General features: G+C 43.9%; 1 protein-coding gene across 5 annotated transcripts in view; it reads right to left on the bottom strand.

The window, feature by feature from the left end:
* PEX5L (peroxisomal biogenesis factor 5 like) overlaps positions 1-21,047 on the bottom strand; it is a 254,186-nt gene that overhangs the window by 86,427 nt on the left and 146,712 nt on the right. For 2 of the 5 annotated variants that reach the window (XM_083177698.1, XM_083177695.1), the window contains exon 2: positions 758-823. The exons of the other annotated variants lie outside the window; for them this stretch is intronic. In XM_083177698.1, the coding sequence (XP_083033824.1) occupies positions 758-823 (66 nt within the window). The remainder of the gene's footprint in view (positions 1-757; positions 824-21,047) is intronic. 5 annotated transcript variants of the gene reach the window in all.

The raw sequence follows: 21,047 nt of genomic DNA, 5'->3' as shown, positions 1-21,047 counted from the left end.
AGATATAGATTTGGGTGAGTTATTTTGTTTCTGTGCAGGGTAAATACTGGCTGCTTTATTTTTACACTGCAATATAGATCTCACTTTGAAGTAAAACTCAACACAAATCTGACTCTCTCTGCACAAATAACATCTGCCCCACCTGCAGTGCACATGGTTTTGTCCATCTAAGAAGGAATTTGTCAGTAAGAGTGAACTAGAATAACCCCCTATGTCTCACTGATGTCACTGGCTCTTAGTAAAGTGATAAACTGCTATCAGATGAAGATTACTTTAGCAGACAGAAGGGCTTCATTATCTGTGTGAGTGGACAGGTACACTGTGGAAGACCGTAGTCTGACTATTATTTTAAGCTTTTGCACGCTAGATCATAATTTCTGAGTGAATTACACAAAATAAATGTCAGGTTTCTAATAAATGACACAAAAGATATGTTCCCCTTTTTAAGGGAAACTGCACAAATAAGTACAGAGTGTTACAATTGCAGGCGTCTTGTCTTGTTCTGAAACTCTTACAGCTAGAAGGCAATATATAATGAACTGTGTGTCCTTTGTGCAGAGGTGCAAGTACATTCTAGCTCAATGATAAAATGTTACACCATACCAGTCTATTTCATTGACATTCTAACCTCTACTGTAACCGCATGCTTCTAAATGCAAACATTGTTTCATTCCTACATACTGTATAGCAATCTAGAACACATATATGTACTATTCATGCAAGTGAACGGTTTCCTTGTATAGAAAAAAAAACCCACCAAAATTGGGGTCAAGTCACTTTTTGGAAGACTGAACCACTTTTTCTTCAAGTTCACACCTACTACCTGAAAGAAGCCATGACACTTATTAGATCACATCTGTTGCCTTTCCAATGACTATGTAGACCAGAGATGGAATTACAGTGTTAGGAGCTATCAGTAACAAAGCATTCTACTCTCCATTAAGGTATTTAAAATAAGGGAGCCATTTTGAATTACAAGCAAATACAGGTGCAAAATTGCACTGCGACGAGCCATGTTGAGACCATGTTGCTTTTCCAGCGCAGAAATGTTGGACAGCTGAATTTTTAGCCTGTTATTAGAGAATTTCCCCCTACCCTAAATTTAGCCTCCAATTTTAAATGAGTCCCCCTGTGGCACAACATGGTCTTTCCCAGTTGCAAAATTGCACTGTGTGTGGGAAATTTACCATGGGAGTTGTATTTCAGATGGGCAACCAATCAACTAATACATATCATCTTCAGAAGGTGCTAAGTAAATAAGATGTAGATTCTGATTGGTTGCCCATTACAACATCCCATGTTAAATAGAACTTCCATCTTAGTAAATTTCCCCCTAAAACTGTATTTACAGCTCTCCCAATATGTTAACCTTAAATGTACAGGAATGTTGGTATATATGTTTGCAGCACAACAGTTTATTTTATGATCTGACTCATAATACTGCCTAGAGACCATGGAATGGTTCACAGAGAAAGCATTAGACACGTGAGCAAAGGTCAATAGCTCTTTTCTGCTATAAAAAAGAGGAGAAATACATAATTATATTCAATATCTCGCTACACTGTATTTTTAGGTAATAGCCAAAGGTCAGCTCTACTTTACTTTCATTTCATGGAAATAGTCTCAATCAGGAGTACTGATCTTTCCTCACACCTTTCAGTGCACGGCTAGCGTATTTCTTCTGTGATGCTGAGAGAAATATATTTTATACGACGAGCTGCCATGTATGGCAAAGCTTTGTTTAATTGCAAGACCATTAATATGCAGTTAACAAGGTTTAAGGGTGAATTTTAAAAGGAAAGACAAAGGTTGTATCTTTGCTCTCAATATTTCGGATGCTTTTCGGTTCATACACTGAAATTCATGTTACTTACACTCTACTTACACTGGAGGGTTTCATTTATATCTACTGATGTAGTCAAAAACAAAGCCTTCTGGGGCCAGATGCACTAAGCATCAAAAAAATGGAGAGTGATAAACAGCCAGCCAATCAGTTCCTGTCTGACAGTTTTCAGACACAGCTTGTGACATGGCGCGGGTCATTCGAGTGCAATGTTTTGCGTATGCTCATGCGTAACGGCATTTCTATGGGAACACCCAGCGTTTCAAGGCCAGATGACTCGACTGCAGGGGGCTGGCAGCTGCCCACCCACTTCCTTCTGAATGCGCACGCATATGTAAGGCTGTTAAGAGCGACCTTACATATGTGTGCACCACCCACCTCTTTTTCGATGGTCGGTGACCATTGAAAGATGTGGGTGATCCCCCGCAGGCTGCAAATTGATGTTTATGTAAAACATCAATTCGCAGCGAGTGCGAACATGCGCACCTTGCGAATGGTGGGGGGTGGGGGGAGAGGTGCTGCAATGGGATGTTGGGAGTGGTGTCATCCTTGCAGTGCAGTGGCAGTGTTGACAGCACATGTGCAGCACATAGGGGGTTATTCTGGTTTACTCGCAAAGGCACAATCACTCTCCAATGGACAAAACCATGTGCACTGCAGGTGGGGCTGATGTAGCATGTGCAGAGAGAGTGCAATATTTGGGTGTTTTCTTGTTTCTGTGCAGGGTAAATACTGGATGCTTTATTTTTACACTGCAATATAGATATCAGTTTGAAGTACAAACCCCACCCAAATCTAACTCTCTCTGCACATGTTACATCAGCCCCACCTGCAGTGCACATGGTTTTGTCAATTAGAGAGTGATTGTGCCTTTGCGAGTGAAAGGCTGCAGAGTGCATTTGCTGGGACAGAGCTTTCTTGCAAGATCTATCCCTGCATGCCTATGCGGTGTGTGCTTTTCACAATCAGTTACCCTCCTGCGGTGTATATCAGGTGGGGTAAAAATTCACCCAGAGCTGGTTGTCAAGTTATATGGACTTTCTGCATTGGAATGTATGTATTGTGTGTCCTGTTATGTTTGTACTGTTCGTTTTATGCAATTTTGTACTATTCTACTTTTGTATTTTTTTTCCCCTTTGAACTTTGATAATAATAATAATGATAATAACAATAATAATAATACATATGGAAGACAAGGGTGCATGAGGGAAAATGAGACAGCGATGGCAGATAAAAAATTGGAGGCACAGAGGCACAGGCAGACATAACCAGATCAGACCTGCGGAAGACAAAAAAATACACTTGGTGAGGTGAGATGGTAGAGAAGACTTATGACAGACAGGTGCAATGTAGATATGAAGAAAGGGTAATTAAGATGTTGTAGCCATGGAGCAGATAGACGGCAAACTAGATATGAGAGAGTGCGGAGAAGACATAGGAAACAACACACTCTCAGGCATGATGCAAGTGGAGAAGGATGCAATGGAGATACGGAGCAAGGTTAAATAGAAGCAGTGTTAAGCTACAGTATTTCTTAACTCTCTATTTTCTTCTCATAGAGATGCTAGCCCTGCACAGATGTTATGCTGGGAACACTGACACCGCTGGCCTCCACATATGGGGCTAATATGCAGTAGCCATTGCTGTTGCTTCTTTGTATTTAAATGCAGTAGAAGGCTTTTACTACCAATAAGAGAAACCTTCTCCTGCAGCAGTAAGCTATGTCTTAGGACACAGGCATTGGGTCACTGCGACACCATTGGGTACACTGTGGAAGCCGTGGGGTCATGCAAGCCAGTTGTCGCAGACCCTTGTAGAGATATTGGCCTCTCTCCCCCTAAACAGCGATAACACACCTCTATAAAATCTTCGGGGAAATAGCTTGATTCCTAATTCTTTCCAGCAATCTAGGAGGACAGTCTTGCCGGGTATCTTGAGTCCTTGAAAATATAGGACAACTCAGGACAATATCGTCACGGATCCTGGACTCAAATAAACCAGGCACAATGGGATAGTAATATACACAGCTCCTTTCTTGTGTAATCATTTTTTATTGATTTTCAAAGGGGGTGGACACATACAGGAAAACTTCAAACAGAGCATGTGATCATTTAACTGATCTCGACGCAGCGAGATATACAAATATTTCACTTAAACCAAATCACATTAGCGTGTACTAGTTTCTTCAGGCATTATTACAACACAAATAGGACATGATAAACTGTATAGATCGCGTTACAGCAATTCGTTTCAGTCACATGTATATAATCTATGTACATGCCCTCGGTAGTCAAAGTACAAAGGGGAGGGGAGAAGAAGGAGGGAGGGCAGAGAGGAGGGTGGGGGTTGGGGGGGGATTGACCTTTCTCACATGTGAGGGGCTCAATTGCTATTTAGTCGGACCAGGCATTTCAATCCGAATAAAGGGCTCTGTAGTCTTGTGAGGTCTTATACTCCATCCAGGGGAGCCATGTTGCAATGAAATCTGTGTGTTTATCCACTGATGACAGCATAATGTCCTCCATTGACATGAAGTGGTCAATTTTGGTGAACCAAGCTTTGCGTGAGGGTGGGATTGTCGACTTCCATAGGGCAGGGATACAAGCTCTTGCCGCATTGCCCAGGTGTTTGGATAGAGAAGTTTTATAAGCGGTGAGTGGTGTGGGGGAAAGGTTTAGTAGCCAGAAGGCGGGGTCATCTGGGACTGTGGCGTGGAGAATTTTTTTTGAGGTCTTGATGACGTCCGTCCAGTAAGGGGTAATTAACGGACACTCCCACCATATGTGCATGAGGGAGCCTGTATACTTCTTGCATCGCCAGCATGTTGGTGATGTACTAGGGTTCATGTGGTGTAAGATAGAGGGGTGCCTATACCATCTCATGATCAGTTTGTATTGGGTTTCTCTGGTTTGAATGCAAATCGAGCTAGTATGGGCCCTTATGAAGATGGATTCCCATTCTTTATCTGATATATTTATGTTGAGATCTCTTTCCCATGCTCGCGTGAAAGTTGTGGAGATGTCATTGTCTAGGTTTTGGAGGAGTTTATATAGCAACGAAATAGTGTGGGCTGGTTCTGAGGTAGATATACATAGTCTTTCGAACCCAGTCAGTTCGCGGGATGATGGGCGGGATCTAGAGCCTGTTTGTATGAAATGTCTAACTTGTAGGAACTTCCAAAAGTCCCTCGATGGGACTTCCCACTTCCTTTGTATATCTGAGAAAGAGCAGATACTGGAGCCTATCATCATCTGACCTACCCTAAAAAGTCCTTCTAGGGCCCATTTTGAGAAGTCTGAGATAGTCAAACCTGGATGGAAGTCTGGATTGTTTAAAAAGGAGGTTAGTGGACCAAATTCGGAAGAGATGTGTGGGTTTTGTCGTAGCGATTTCCATGTTTTTAATGTGGAGGTGATGGTTGGGTGAGAAACGGGTGTAGTGGGGATTGTGGGTAGCCAGGGGAAGATTTCCGGGTAAAGGCCCATACACACCCCCTCTAACTCCACCCATTGCTTGTTTCTACGGTTTCTGGTCCAGTCCAGTATTCTGTTTAGATGAATAGCGTTATAGTAGGTCTTAATGTCTGGAAGTCGAAACCCCCCTCTTTCTGTGCTTCTGGTCAGAACCTCACGTTTTATCCTGGGTTTCTTCCGCTGCCAAATAAATTGTTGGGTCAGGGATCTGATGGTTTTGAACCATGTGTCTGGGACAGAAATTGGAAGGGCTTGGAGTATGTAGAGTAATTTGGGTAGGGAGTTCATTTTAGTGACATTTATTCTCCCTAGCCAGGACAATTGTTTGTTGTACCATCTACTATAATCTGCTCGGAGTGATGCAAGGAGAGGTTGATAGTTTAAGGCATACAGCCGGGTTAAGTCTCTGGGTAGGTTTATACCTAAATATGTGATGTGGGAAGGTTGCCATGAGAATGGGAAGGAGCTCTTGAGCTGAGGGACCGAGTTGGGGGGTATGGAAACGTTAAGGATGCTAGATTTGGTCATGTTGACTTTAAAGTTGGAGAGGAGGCTGAAGCGCTCTAGTTCTTGTATAAAGTGGGGGAGTGATGCTGCTGGTTGCGTAATTATTGCCAGCAGGTCGTCAGCAAAGAGTGCTAGCTTGTAGTCTTCCTCTCCCACTTGTATACCTGAGATGTTAACATTGGCCCTTATTGTCCTGGCTAGTGCTTCCATGCATAATACGAAGATCAGTGGCGAGAGGGGGCAGCCTTGCCTCGTTCCGTTGCTAATGGGGAAGGGATCAGATAGGAAGCCGTTTGTCCTCACTCTAGCTGTGGGCATATGGTAAAGGGCCAGGATTCTATGGAGGGACAGTGTGCCCAATCCGATGTGCTCCAGAACAGTCTGCATGAAGCTCCAGCACACCCTGTCAAACGCCTTCTCGGCGTCTGTGGAGACGAGAATAGTGGGGATTTTGTGATGAGAGGCAAGGTGAATCAGATTGAGGATTTTGGTGGTGTTATCCTTTGCCTCACGGCCAGGAACAAATCCCACCTGATCGTTATGGATCAGAGCGGGGAGAAATTTATTTAGTCTGTTTGCCATCAATTTCGCAAAGACCTTAATGTCAACATTCAGGAGTGATATGGGTCTGTAGCTGGAGCACATGGCAGGGTCCTTCCCTGGCTTCGGAATCACTGTTATGTGTGCTTCTAGGGATTGTTTAGAAAAGTGTGCCTCCGCCGATATGGTGTTGAATGCACGTAGTAGTTTAGGTGTAAGTATGTCTTTAAATGTCTTGTAATAAATTGCTGTGAAGCCATCTGGGCCAGGGCTTTTGCCCAGAGGCAGGGAGGATATAGCTGACTCCAACTCGATCTGAGAGAATGGTTTCTCTAATAAGTCTCTATCAGAGGGAGATAGGGTGGGGAAGGCAGCCTTGGTTAGGTATTCTTTTGCTTGTAGCGTTTTATGTAACTGTTCTGCTAGGGTGGGTGCATCATGGAGATTGTATAAGGAGGAGTAGTAGTTTCGGAAACACGAAGCTATCTCTGGGGTCTTAAAACAGAAAGTGTCTGCGTCTTTCTTTATCTTGCTGATAAAGGAGGCGGCTCTTTGTGCTCTGAGGGCCTGTGCGAGTAGGCGACTGGGTTTGTTACCCCATTGGTAATGTCTGCTCTTGCACTTCCGTAGCTCTAGTTTGGTGCGTTCTGTTAGTAGTTTATTCAAGGTGTGGCGTGAGTCCATTAGATCTGCTAGCAGAGAGGGTGAGGCACCAGTTTTATGCATAGTTTCCAGCCTATGGATATTTTCTAGTAGTGTAGATACTCTAGCAGCTTTTTGTTTTTTCATGTATGTGCCCAACTGTATTAGTTTGCCTCTAACTACGCATTTGTGTGCCTCCCATAAGGTAATTTTTGATATGTCCGCAGTATCGTTTAGTTTGAAGTATTCTGCCAATGTGTTAGCTAATTCTGATTTACAGTATGCGTCTTGCAACAGTGATTCGTTGACCCTCCACGTCCATTGGCCTGGGGTCTGTAAGTGAGATGCTAGGGTTATTGAGATCGGGGCATGGTCCGACCAAGTGATGGGGCCTATCGTCGCGTCTAGGAGTAACGGGAGATGTCTGTGGCTTAGAAATATGTAATCTAGTCTGGAGTATGTCTGGTGAGGGTGGGAGTAGAACGAGTAGTCTCTGCCTGAGGGATTTAGAGTCCTCCAGGAATCAGCCAATTGGAGGTCGTGGAGGAGTTTCTGGACTTTCCTGTATTTGTGGGCAGGAAATCTACTGGAGCAAGTGGATGTGTCAATAGATGGGTCTAGGGTCCAATTGAGATCCCCTCCCAGGATTGTCGTGCCCTCAAAAAGTGAGTCTAAGTGTAACAGGTGTGAGTGGAGAAATGTGACTTGGTCCTGGTTGGGGGCGTAGACTACTACAAAAGTATATGGTTGAGTTGATATTTTACATTTAATGAGGAGTATTCTACCGGGGACTGGTTTATGTATTGACACCTCTGTTAGCTGAAGATGTCTAGAGAACAGGATCGCCACTCCTTTTGATTTACTGTTCGGGGTATTGCTATAGTACGCGGTAGGGAAGCGGTGATTGGAAAGTGTTGGGTTTTTGGCAGAGAGTGTAAAGTGTGTTTCTTGGATCATCGCTATGTCTGCTCTCTCGGCCCATAGGGTCCTGAGTAAGCTACTCCTTTTCTCTGGGGTGTTGAGGCCTTTTGCGTTAATGGAGAGGATCTTCAATCTACCTGGTGTGGTCATGTGTAACGAGTTCAGGTGAGGTCTGCGATGTGTTTTGAAAGGTCAAGGAGGGGGATTGGAGACAAGGAAAAGGGAAAACATGGAGAAAAGAAGTACATTTAAACATATTGAATAACAACATTAACATTTGAAAAAGAAAAATCCCGCTGTGAGGCGACTGGCGAGATAAGTCCGCCAGCGACTCAGAAGGCAGTAGAGCCTAGTGCGGGTGTGGGGTGGAGGGAGTCACCGCTAACAAATATTGTGTGATCTCCCGGTAAGGAGATATAATTGAGGGAACAAGTGCATCTTGTCTAAATTGCTTATCTTTAGTTACATTCTGTGAGTAGTTGATGAGGGCGAAATTTCCCATAACTATTTTAGTTATCGCCTTTCTCGCCTACATCAAAAGAGTAGTTACTTAGTACAACTTGGGGGGTTAACTGGGAGCTAAGGTGTGGTATAATCGTTACGGGAGTCCCATAGTGGAGTCTCCTGTGTGGGGATAAAGGAGTGGCTTGGACTGTTTCGTCACAGACTTTATCACCAAAAACAGTTACATAATTAAACGTGAGATATTAGTTTAAGGTCAGACTTGAGAAACTTTCGTGCCAGGTGCCTAGTAGGTGTATACCTATAACGGAACTCCAGGGGCAGCCTATGCTATCTCCGTTCAAGTCTATCCGTTGGCATTCACCTAGCTCACAGACTATGGGGACCAAACCTGTGGGTTAAACTGTAGTACTAGCATCACAGTGTTTCCACATGTCCTTACTGGTAGTGGGACGAAGTAATACTGCTTAAACTATTTTCTGTCCCGCGTGGGTTTAAGAGTCAAAAACCTAGTAGTGTAAAAAGAGAAAAAAAAAAAAAAAAACAGACCCCTTAGGGTAAAACCGAGATATAATTGTAACCAAACGTTATAGTCACCAGTCCTGTGTCTGGTCCCATAGTAGAAGAGGATCATGGTATAGATCGGCTAGTAGGTCTTCAGGTGGGGCTCGTACTGGGAGGAGTTGGGACTTGGCCTTGTTTCTTTTTAGCATGGCAAACTTCTTGCCAGGGGTGGCCGTGTCCTTGTTGTTGAAGTGGAGGGAGTTCCGGGTGGTTGAATTCCCAGTTGGGTATGTCTGGAGTCGGTAGGCCCAACGCTGTGCAGAACGTCGGGAGGTCAGAGAAGGAGTTTAGGGTGTGATTTCTTCCCGCGGAGGTTACTTGAAGGTTGAATGGGAAGCCCCATTTGTATTTCAGCTGTCGCTTGCGGAGTTCAGAGGTGAGTGGTCTCAGAGCCCTCCGTTGCTGAAGTGTGTGCCATGACAAGTCTTGGTATATTTGTACAGTTGAACCGTTGAAATCAATTCCGTCTAGTTGGCGTGTCTTACGTACAATACTTTCTTTTTGTGAAAAGTAATGCAGACGGCAGATCACATCGCGTGGGCGGTCAGACGGTGATCCTCTGGGTCTTAGAGCCCGGTGTGCTCTATCTAGGATTATAGATTCTGAGGGGTCGTTCCCAAGGATTTCATTAAAGATCTTGGTGAGAGCGTCTGTCAGACTGTCTTGGGTGACCTCCTCTGGCAGACCGCGGAGACGGAGGTTGTTTCTTCTCCCTCTGTTGTCAAGATCTGTTAAGTGCATTTGTAGAGAACGGATCTCAGCGGATTGGGCAGCGAGAGTCTCTGTAAGCGAGTTGCAGAATATGACCGTTTCTTCTTGACATTTCTCCAATGTAGCTGTACGCTGGGAGAGCTGGGACAGATCTTGTCGGACCGCCGCCATTTCTTGGCGAACTGTGTCTTGGATGTCTTGTTTCGTTGGGAGGGTTCTCATATAGGACAGGGAGTTTCTAATTTCGGCTAGTTCCGTAACCAGCAATGAGGCCTGGAAGTCTGCCGATGTGGTGGATGAGGTGTGGACAGGTGAGTCGTCTGCTGGTTTGGCGGGGGTGGATTGCAGGAACGGTCTCATATCTGCTTGGGACATGTTTTCTTTGGGGAGAGGCGTATCACCCTTTTGCAGAGCCTTTTTGCCTTTGACCATAATTAGCCCAGAAATCCAGGTTAGAACCAGTAGGAGGGAGGCTTTAGGGACTGGGAGGGTTACTATAATTGCACTTGCATCAGTGTAGCATAACTCGTCGGGCGGTGACTCCCGGGGGCCTGGCTTCTAGGGAAGCATCCTCACTTGGGACGCATCTTTTGTAGGGGGGTCTTAGTCACCTCTCCTCCTACTGCGTCTTAGGCTGCTGCTGATCAGTAGTGAGGAGTCGGTTTACTTTTCTCTCTTGTGTGTCTTCCTTGTCAGAGGATGACCCTTTTTGATCAGTGACTGTAGTTTGCACCAGTGAACGCTAGAGGGCAGGCTAGGATTACAAGTGATAGGGAACAATACTGCAGTTTATGCAAGAGCTCAGGGGCTCGTTTCCCTTCTGCTTTGTTAAAAAAAAAACAGAGATTAGAGAGTTACTGTCCCGCTGTTCTATGTGCTCAGTGCCAGGGGCTCTGGGGGTGGGGAGTGAGAAGTGCTGCAGGTGATTGGTAGAGGGCTAGTGCTGCAGTGGCTTTAAATTCTTGTTTGATCCCTGCTGCTCCCCTGTCTGTTAGGTGAGAGCAGAGGGGATTTGTATCCCTTAGGAGGGGTTCTTGATGGGGATCTAGGGGAGAAGGATCCAAAGGGAGGTGGGGGACGTCTGCCTTGCAGGTCCTGTGAGGCTGTGGGCTGGGGCGCTAGTAGCGCTAGTAGGGGTATATCCCCCAAGATGGCGGCTGAAAGCTGATGGCTCCGTCCCCTTCCCCTAACCCCCCGCGGTGTCAGCCGCGCTCCCCCTTGCTCACCCGCCGTTTGCCTGGTCTTACGGTGGCTTCCGCTGGATGTGGGGAGGTGTCCTGGGCGTCGGGTAAGCTCTTCCCTGCACTGGGTCCCTGTCACGCCGGTCGGGTGCGGTATGGGGGTCGCAGATGGCGGACTCTCTCCCCTGGCGTCCGGGGGAGTGTCCGCTTGGGGATGCTGTGTGCTGGTCGACGGGTACACCCGCGGTGTGGTGTCCTCGCTCTCAGGCGTCGCGCGGCGTGTCCGTCTGGAAATTTAGGCCCCGGCTTCCTCTCTATGACCGGGCCGCAACCCGCGGGAGCGCTGAAAAGCACTCCCCGGCTCCGCGACTCCGATCAACCGCTGCCGGGGTCTCTGTGCTGCAGGTTAAGCTGGCGGGGTGAGGCAGATTAAGGTCTTCTGCCGTTTTTGAGAGCCTAAACCCTGATCTGGTTCCGGAGCTCTTGCAGCGTGCGTCCGGCCAAGTTGCTCGCCAGGCCACGCCCCCTACACAGCTCCTTTCATCCATTCTGTTTTTGAATCAGCTCAAAGCCAAAACCAAACGCTGATTATACCTGTGATAGCAACTAATGATTGTGTTTCATGAACTATATGTTCTAAAGTGATTCACCATTTTTATATTTATTTAATGTAATATTATTAAATTGTTTTTTTATATTTTTATATTTTTTGAGAACCGTGTATTGTCAACTTCTTTAAAGCCAGCGCTGGCACATATTTCTTTTTATTCTGACAGTCTGTTGCCTGACTGCTTTCATTATTGCAGAACCCATGCATGCAGGTACAGAATGTGTCCTACACATACTACATTACCGAACACTGGGACTTTGTGGCATGTGTTGTAGAACCTGAATGAGGGTCAGGGATAATATTCAACCCATTGGGACATTTCAATTATTATTATTATTATTATTATTATTATTATTATTATTATTATTATTATTATTATTATTATTATTATTATATGAGGTTCTTGGCATATTGTTGGCCAATAGCATTAGCCTGCCCACCATTTGTCAAGGTGACCTGGTCAGACAGGTCCCTAACATTATAGGGGTCCACCCCTGGGGTGCAGCTCACCCCAAAAAGGCCCCATCCCCATCCACCACCCCAGGGCACCACACAAATAAAAATATATAGTGGAGTATAAGTGTTAAAATAAAAAAAGGAGAGAGATATCAGAGTTTTAGTATAAAAATAAAAGTGCAGTGCAGTGTCAGTGTAAGGGAAAAGAAAAAATGGCTACTTGGTGTTAATGGTTAAAAGTGAAAAGATACAGGTAAGATCCTTATTATATAGCAAGCCAGATGTGGGGTGAGCTTTTGGGGTGTGGGGCACCCTGGACTGCTATGGGGCACCACCATTAACATTACATTATTCTTTGTTTGTGTTTTATATATGTAAAGCTTTCACACACTTATCCTTTCACTTTTAACCATTAACACCAAGTAGCCATTTGGCCATCGGCCAAATATGAATCCGTAAATACGGCAGATTAGTAAATTTCATTTGTATTAAGAATACAAGTCGTATTCGTATTCTTAGTAAATTTCCCCCAATGCATTTATTTGTAGGAAAACATTATTTTTTTAAAAATCTAATCTTATAATCAACAAATAAGGATTAACAGGAGATATATTTTCTAAACCTTTTTTTTTGCACAATGTAGTTAAAAACAATTAGCAATGTTTCTGGCTGAGTCTGTTACTGCACACCAAGAGGTGCTGAGCACAGCAACGATGCAGATATTACTTCATTAAATGACCCACCACAGTAACATGAGTGCGATCTGACACACTAAACAAAAAATGAGTATAGGATTCAGGAGAAATGATAAGAAGTTGCCTTAGGCGGCCATGGATATCATCCCCAAATGTCAAGGTTTATTAGCAGAGATTGCAGACACAGAAACCATAAACTCTTTATGAATATCTAGTGTATCAAAAGAGTCATCTTAATATTACAGTGGGTGCAACTCGACTTCCTGAATCAGACACTTATTAAAACTAAAGAAAAAATATTATACCTTAATTATATGTTCTAAACCAAATATTTTAATGAGTTTTACTAATTGGCCAAAATGATCAACTAATAATAAGTTCATTATGTTTTAAGCATATTACAGCAGCTTCTGCTGGAAGGACTCCAACATCCAATGCCAAACAGACATGGTGGGGGATTCTGGTTGACTCAGTAAGCTGAGAAGAATGCAGCTTACCAAGCACCAGAGACGTCACCTGTCTGACTGTCTGCCCCCCCACCGCCACCGCATCCCTTTGTTTACATGTGAGGGGATGTGTAAGGAAGATACATCCCCTTGTATGTCTCCGCTGCAGGAGAAATCATTTGGTGGTCACCGACCACCAAATGATTTCTCCTAGCTCCGCATATACTGTAATAGTCATTGGGAACTGACTTTTATTTTTGAGCTCTAGTATGAAGACGGAGAGGGAGTCTGACATCCTGTGATGTCAGCCGCCCTCCCCCCTGGTACACATCGTCCTGCTTACGTAACCATAGGAACCCCCAGCTTTTTCACTGGGGGTGTAGGGGCAGGAGGAGGCAGAGTGTGACAGGAAAAACATTGGGTGACAGGAAGAGGGTGACAGGGGCAGCAGTGGGCCCCTTAGACCTCAGGTACCTGCTGCACCAATGGTAGTTCCGCCTATGTCTGAGCCGAAAGCTGCTGCTGCTCAGTAGTGCCTGCCAAAAAAAATCCAAATGTGCACATGCACAACCAAATCCCACAAATCCAAAAAAGCAAAGGTTGGAGAAAATGGAAGAGATTTAGTGACATATTTAGTTAGCAGATAGGTTACTGTGGGAGGATAGCTATTCAATTAGAGCCCATTTCCTCCTCCAGGAAATCCTCTGATAACACGCATTAATCCTAAAGTTCCAGGTTGTGTTCCACATTAAGTGGGGCATCATGGACGGTGTAATGGTTTTACTGCCTCACAGTGCTGAAGTCATGGGTTCGATTCCCAAAATGGCTCTAACTGTGCGGAGTTTGTATATTCTCCCCGTGTTTGTGTGGGTTTCCTCCGGGTACTCTGGTTTCCTCCTACAATCCAAAAATATACTGGTAGGTCAATTGGATTCCAACAAAAATTAACCATAGAATGTCTGTGTGTGCATGTACATGTAGTAGGGAATATAGATTGTAAGCTCCACTGGGGCAGGGACTGATGTGAATGTTCGACTATACTCTGTAAGCAATCAAAAATGTATAGTCAAGGGATTCCATCCTCTGCATCCTGTACAGAACAAGGCCATGCTCCACTTTGTACTTTAAGCTTAAATACATTATTGCAGGCATCAACATTGAGCACTTGCAGGGTGCAGGTCAGAGGAAGATCTAACCAGAAGTATAAACTATGTCACCGTGGAAACTGGCTTGTGGTGTTACAGGCATTGCTATGGATGATGAAGGATGATAAGGATGATAAAGTGAAATATCCTTCCGTCTTACAGCCATGCTTTAACAAAAATCCTTGCAGTCATGGAAGCATGTAATATAGACAGGTTGATCATTTCTGCTAAGATCAGCCACTGAAGTTGTTGTTTAGTGATTATGGGTGAAATTTACTAAGGCATATATGGTTAAAATATGTGTATATATATGATTTTAGTCATACAGTAGTCGTATTTTCAGGATTTACTATCCTGTAAATACATTAATTCGTATGTGTATTCAGGGCACATTCGTAATTGTATTTACAAATACAAATGCATACAGTATGCCATCAAAAGAATAAAAATAGGAATAATCATTCAAAAGAATGGTGATTCCTAATTTACTAAGCGGCCGTATTGAAAATACGACTGCTAAATATCGGGATACGGACGCTAATTGTAGGCCAAACACGCCTGGAAAATACACTTCATTTTCCAGGCATATTTGGCTTAAGCCTGCACAGATCAGTCAGATCCGTGCAGGCTGCAGTGTACAAAAAAATAGATAAATTTGTCTGGGCTGGGATCCTGGGAAAGTGGGAATCCCTCAATGAAGGGGTCCCCCCTCCAGAAATGATGAGCCCAGACTGAAGCCTGGGACTGTCCCCGGTGACCCTGGACTGTGGCCACGGGATTATAAATGTGTCAAAATTGAATCATCTATTAGGTTCTGCTGTGGAACTATGAATCCCACCCAGCCTGGACCGCATACTGGAACTTCGAGAACCACAAGTCCCTGCATGCAGCCCATTCATTGGCTTGCTGGGACTCTAAGTTCCACAGCAGAACCAATAGGTTAAATTTAAACACACTGACACCAGAAAATTTCCCAAATATCACTGGGAAGATGGCACTGGCAATGGAGGAGGGGCCAGCATCAAGCAAGGTTGGAAGCAGGTGCAATACCCCACATCACCTCAGTCTGAGTTTGCGTTCCTCTCCTCTCCCACGGTGTGTGTGCATGGCATTTTTTTACACTTAATCATTTATAGGGGGTGTGGGCATGCCCACATTTAGGTTATGCCCATGAAAGAAAACAAGGAACATGATATGACATGATATGATATAAAATGGCATCTTCAATATTCTCTTAAACAGAAGATAGTAAAAACAGAAAAAAAGTCCACCTCGAGGGAAATACAATATTTTCTACAGATGCGGTGAGATGAAAACACAATGCTAGAAGCAAGAAATAACAGTATGTAAGTGATATCATAGCTGACTGCTTTACTGTCATTTGTTGGGTGTTAGAGCAGTCGTTGGCTATATTAGGACACATCTTACTGCAGAGAGGAGAAGTTGGATTTAGTGATAAAGAAAATAGAGCAGCTAGAAGAAGCTTAACTTTACTTTTAAGACATTGATCTAAATTATGTAAAGTTGTCGTGTACTGTTGTATGTGGAACACTATACCTACAAACAAATAGCAGGGTTCTTAAAATTTGGAGGGACAGCTGTGAAGCTGTAAAAAAAAACTGACTTTGCACGCATCATGAGATAAGTGGGTATTAGCGTTGTCAACATTTCAACTATTGTTAGTTAACAGTTTATAATAAAGTGGTGGAAAAACATTGGTGGAACCAATGATGGTTAACTCTTGCAGCATGAGCAGATCATGACAGCCATCTACCATTGGATCATTTGCCGCTAATGTTTGGAATTGGTTTTTCCTCAAAGAAGGCAAAACTAGCTGGCATCAGCAAACCACCGATTATAGCCAATGGACATCCCTAAGAGGAGACATTGAGACTGCAGTGAGCAGGAAAAATATACAGTGAGAGGACAATAGGAAGAAAATAAGAGAAGAAAGTGAGGAGATGGCCTGGCATACAGTCAGGGACGTATAGGGAACTATCCGTCCCTGAAAAAAATTGTAAAAGTGGCCCTACGTGGGAAGCACCAAACCGAATGTAGGCAGAACCAACACCAAAATCGGTAGGATTGATACATCTCTATACCTGTGTGGTCGCTGTTGGCAGTCTAGTGGACTCTAGACCATTAAGCTGCTGTGAAAAATCCCAAACCTCCACATTTCACATAACACCCACCTCACGCCACTGACACAGACACAGATCCCAAAACCTCCATTAAGCTGACAAACAACTCATTACAAATTACATTGATCTCCGAGATATCACATATATTGCCACCCCTCAGTGGAGCTCAAACATTGTTACACCCCCAGATAGCATCCACTCCCGTTCCTTTAACAGACGTCACAATGAATATATATGGGCTCCAAACGTAAATGAGTAATTACAGCATTGTGTGCTCTGCTCTGTTAATCGTCATAGACTGTTTATGCTGTAGACAAAATGGGGATGAGGCAGGTCCAAATTTTCAAATGAAAAAGTCACTGGCTAACAGTCAGCCTCACAGGTGCGTTGGCCTACCGGGAATCTTCCCTGTAAGGTCTATGGACAATTCACCCCTGCATACAGCATATGACTAACATGCAGTCTTAGATTCTAATCTGTCTGTTAATATACTGTTGTTATTATTGTTTAGATATTATATTTAGAAACCTTTTAGGCAATTAGAGCAATTTCAAGCCACTTTTATACAAGTTCCAGATGTAAAAAGTCTGCCCCAATATTCCATCGGGTGTGGTACTGTATAACACACCGAAAATCGGGATTCCGACAGTCATTACCCCAACGTTGGAATCCTGACTGCGGGGACTCAGACAGCGGGGGAGCACATTGAAGCCCCTTGCGCGTTTGCTGCGCTCGCCACGTTATGGGCACAGTGGCTTGCTATGCTTGCCACCTATTCTATTCTCCCTCTATGGGGGTCGTGGACGAGGGAGAATAGTCGCTGCCCGTCTGTCGGGCTTTTAGCAGTCGGGATTCCGATGTCGGTGTAATGACTGTCAGAATCCCGACTGCCGGTCAGTCATCCGGCACCCATTCCATCACCTGCCAGATTAATTTAATCCATTTAATCCAGTATCTATTCATTTAAAGAAAACAATATTTCTAAAGTACCAGGAGGTTGGACATTGATGCTACATATACACTTTTGGATGATTACAAGGGGATCAGTGCAGTGAATGCCTAAAGTTAAGCGATAATAATAGTGACTTTCCCCCTGATGACTCGGATATATACTATTCCTGTAATTACAGGTTCCACTTTCTAGCTTCTCATCATGACACTTAGATAAATTGCCACAATCCGCTATTCATATCCAAGGTATCAAAAAGTCAAGAGCATTTTCTATCGTCTGCTGCAATACCTCAATATATGCTAATTTTCATCTCTCTCGCTTGTTCTTGCAAAGTGCTAGACAATACTTGTGTAGAATAAAATAAGTCTTGTTTGAGTCTTCTGAATTAATGGAACACTGGTGTGACTCCAATTAGGAGGTCATCTTCTCAGACTGAACCATTTTATGATATTGTATAAATTACAGTCTGTAGCCTTCATGTCTTCTATAAATATTACAGTTCTCTAAATAAATGGAATTTCTGTGCAGGCGAAAGCCAATCATGGCAGACAATACAATCATTTGGAAAAGGCAGTAAGTTCCCTGTAGTGTGCATGCAGCTAGATGATTATTAATGAACTCTCTGCAATAATGTACGCAAGCAAAGTTCAATACTCATTTCCGTTCCTTTCTGAAAAGCTGAAAATAACAAAATGTTTTCTTTCATCCTATCCTGTACACACATAATTCTATGTTATTAATTCAGATATCTTTTAAAGTTACAAACTTTATACATGTCGTACCTCTATTTCATTTGTAGCTAGTCTCTAAAAAACACATTACAGACTCTTTGGGATAATGCTCGTTATGAAAATGAATGAGCATTTAAATAACTTTATTTAAGCAAGCTTGTACAGTATTTTGTTTACTTTAAGGTTCTTCACAACCTGCATATATGATTATTGTGTATTGTGGATGTTCGCTCCGTGATTATTGTGTATTGGTACTCATTCGTGTCCGAGTTTGGCCCCGTGATTATTGTGTCTTTTTATTCGTTTGGGTCCGAGTTTGGTCCAGTGATTATTGTGTCTTGGTACTCGTTCGGGTCAGAGTTAGGCCACGTGATTATTGTGTATTGGTACTGGCTCGGGTCCGAGTTTGGCCCCATGATTATTGTGTCTTGGTACTCGTTCAGGATCCATGTTTGGCCCAGTGATTATTGTGTCTTGGTACTCATTCGGGTCCGAGTTTGGCCCTGTGATTATTGTGTTTTGGTACCCATTTGGGTCCGAGTTTGGCCCCGTGATTATTGTATCTTGGTACTCATTCGGGTCCGAGTTTGGCCCTGTGATTATTGTGTTTTGGTACCCATTTGGGTCAGAGTTAGGCCACGTGATTATTGTGTATTGGTACTGGCTCGGGTCCAAGTTTGGCCCCATGATTATTGTGTCTTGGTACTCGTTCAGGATCCATGTTTGGCCCAGTGATTATTGTGTCTTGGTACTCGTTCGGGTCCGAGTTTGGCCCTGTGATTATTGTGTCTTGGTACTCGTTCGGGATCCATATTTGGCACAGTGATTATTGTGTCTTGGTACTCGTTCGGGTCCGAGTTTGGCCCCGTGATTATTGTGTTTTGGTACTCGTTCGGGTTTGAGTTTGGAGCCGTGATTATTGTGTATTGGTACTGGTTCGGGTCCAAGTTTGGCCCTATGATTATTGTGTCTTGGTACTCATTCGGGTCCAAGTTTGGCCCCGTGATTATTGTGTCTTGGTACTTGTTCAGGTCTGAGTTTGGCCCTGGTATTATTGTGTCCTGGTACTCGTTCGGATTTGAGTTTGGCTCTGTGATTATTGTGTCTTGGTACTCGTTTGGGTCTGAGTTTAGCCCTGTGATTATTGTGCCTTTGTACTCGTTTGGGTCCTAGTTTGGCCCATGATTATTGTGTCTTGGCACTCGTTTGGGACCGAGTTTGGCCCCATGACTGATGGTGGGGGGTTTGTGCATGCGCAAACCGCAAGTTTCACACTCACCGAGCCGTTCACTCCAGGAGTGGCAGAATGGAGGCGGGCAGGGTGTAGCAGCAGGGGAACATCCTGCATTTTATGGGCTTCACATGACATCAACACCTGCCCCCTTTTTGTCGATCTGCGGCCGGAATAACCATCTGTTAAAACGTACTTTTATTAAGGGGAGATAAATATTTCGATGGTGTGCGACCAGAATTCAAGTTTGGTAGGCCGGTGGGCAGCGTTTACCTGTTCACTAGGCTGCGAGCATACGCAGCTAGCGAAGAGATCTGAATCAGGCCCTAAGTGAGCTTTACAATGCAACAGCTTTTGGTCCATATAGTCCATCCAAAATAGTCCAGCATCCCGCATATACCACAAACTTCTACCCTATTACATATGCCCCAGTGCTTCTGCTGAGAATTATGGAATAGATATTGCCAGATTGCAACCCCAAAAATATGCATATTGTCTGTGTATATGATCATCAAACAGGCGACATGCTTATACATGTAGGCAGATTTAATGGAATTTGACGCTTGCGACTTGAGAAACAGGAAGGAGGATGGAAATGGTGGACTTATGTCAGATTGAGCTGCATGTTGTTAACAGTATTGAGCATACTGTCTGATGTTTGCGATACATAGTTAACAATATCGGTATTGTGCATATTGTTAACGATATATCCCCAGTGTGTACCCAGCATTAAAACTATAATTTTTATTATATCAATGTTGAAATCGGATGAATATTATCGGTACTTATGTAGTATCTGGGCGTCCGATTTAGAAATCGCATCGCATCGTATCGCATCGCATGCGACCAAATCGTATGCGATGCGATGGTCAAGATTTTTCCATAGGATTCAATGTTAAAATGGTCTGAGTCCATTTTAACATAGAATTCAATGGGAAAAAGGGGTTCTTTTCCTTTCCCCACTATCCAAGTGGGCATGGAGTTGGATATAAACCTGTGGCGAGCGTAGCGAGCCACCGAGCCCGAAGCGTGGCGAGCGTAGCGAGCCCCGCGAGGGGACAAAGAATACTTTTTAAGAAATATGCGGCCCCTCGCGGGGCTCGCTTCGCTCGCCACGCTTCGGGCTCGGTGGCTCGCTGCGCTCGCCACGCTATATAAAATCAACTCTATGCCCACTTGGATAGTGGGGAAATGAACAGGACCTTCTTAACATTGAATCCTATGCAAAATCGCATCGCATCGCATCGCATCTGATTGTATGCCTTAAGGTAAGGCATACAATCACAAAATCGGCAGCCCAGATACTACATAAGTACCATATTATCTTTAGCATGCTGTTGTTTCTGGAATGTTTTAGCCTCTGTGATATTTACATCAATTTTTATTGCAACAAATATCCAGCCAGCACAAGTTTTAGTTATATTTATTTTTGCACAGCAGGAACACCTACTGCTTTAATGTTTCCCAGCCCGTGGTGATACATGATGCTATAGGCTGTGGCAGACTTTTTCTTTAATGAAGACTCAATTAAAATTTTAGCTTTTTATATGCCACTAAAATAAACAGTAAAAATCATGCATAGACCTAATAAGAGATGGAACACACTAGAATGATCATAACCAGGGTTGGACTTGCCCACAGGGATTCAGGGGGAACTCTAGGTAGGCCCCACTGCCTGGGACACCACCATCTCTGCTAGAGATCTTGTTCTAATCCAGGTATATGGATTATTTTCAACAATGCATCACTGTTATTTATCTGGTGCATTTTCATGCAGGCGCTACTTTATTTACTAC

Source organism: Crinia signifera, chromosome 3, assembly GCF_055691185.1.
Source record: "Crinia signifera chromosome 3, ASM5569118v1, whole genome shotgun sequence".
In the NCBI taxonomy this organism is placed as follows: domain Eukaryota; kingdom Metazoa; phylum Chordata; class Amphibia; order Anura; family Myobatrachidae; genus Crinia; species Crinia signifera.
Note: the sequence above shows the minus strand (reverse complement) of the source record. Positions and strands in the feature narration are given on the sequence as shown.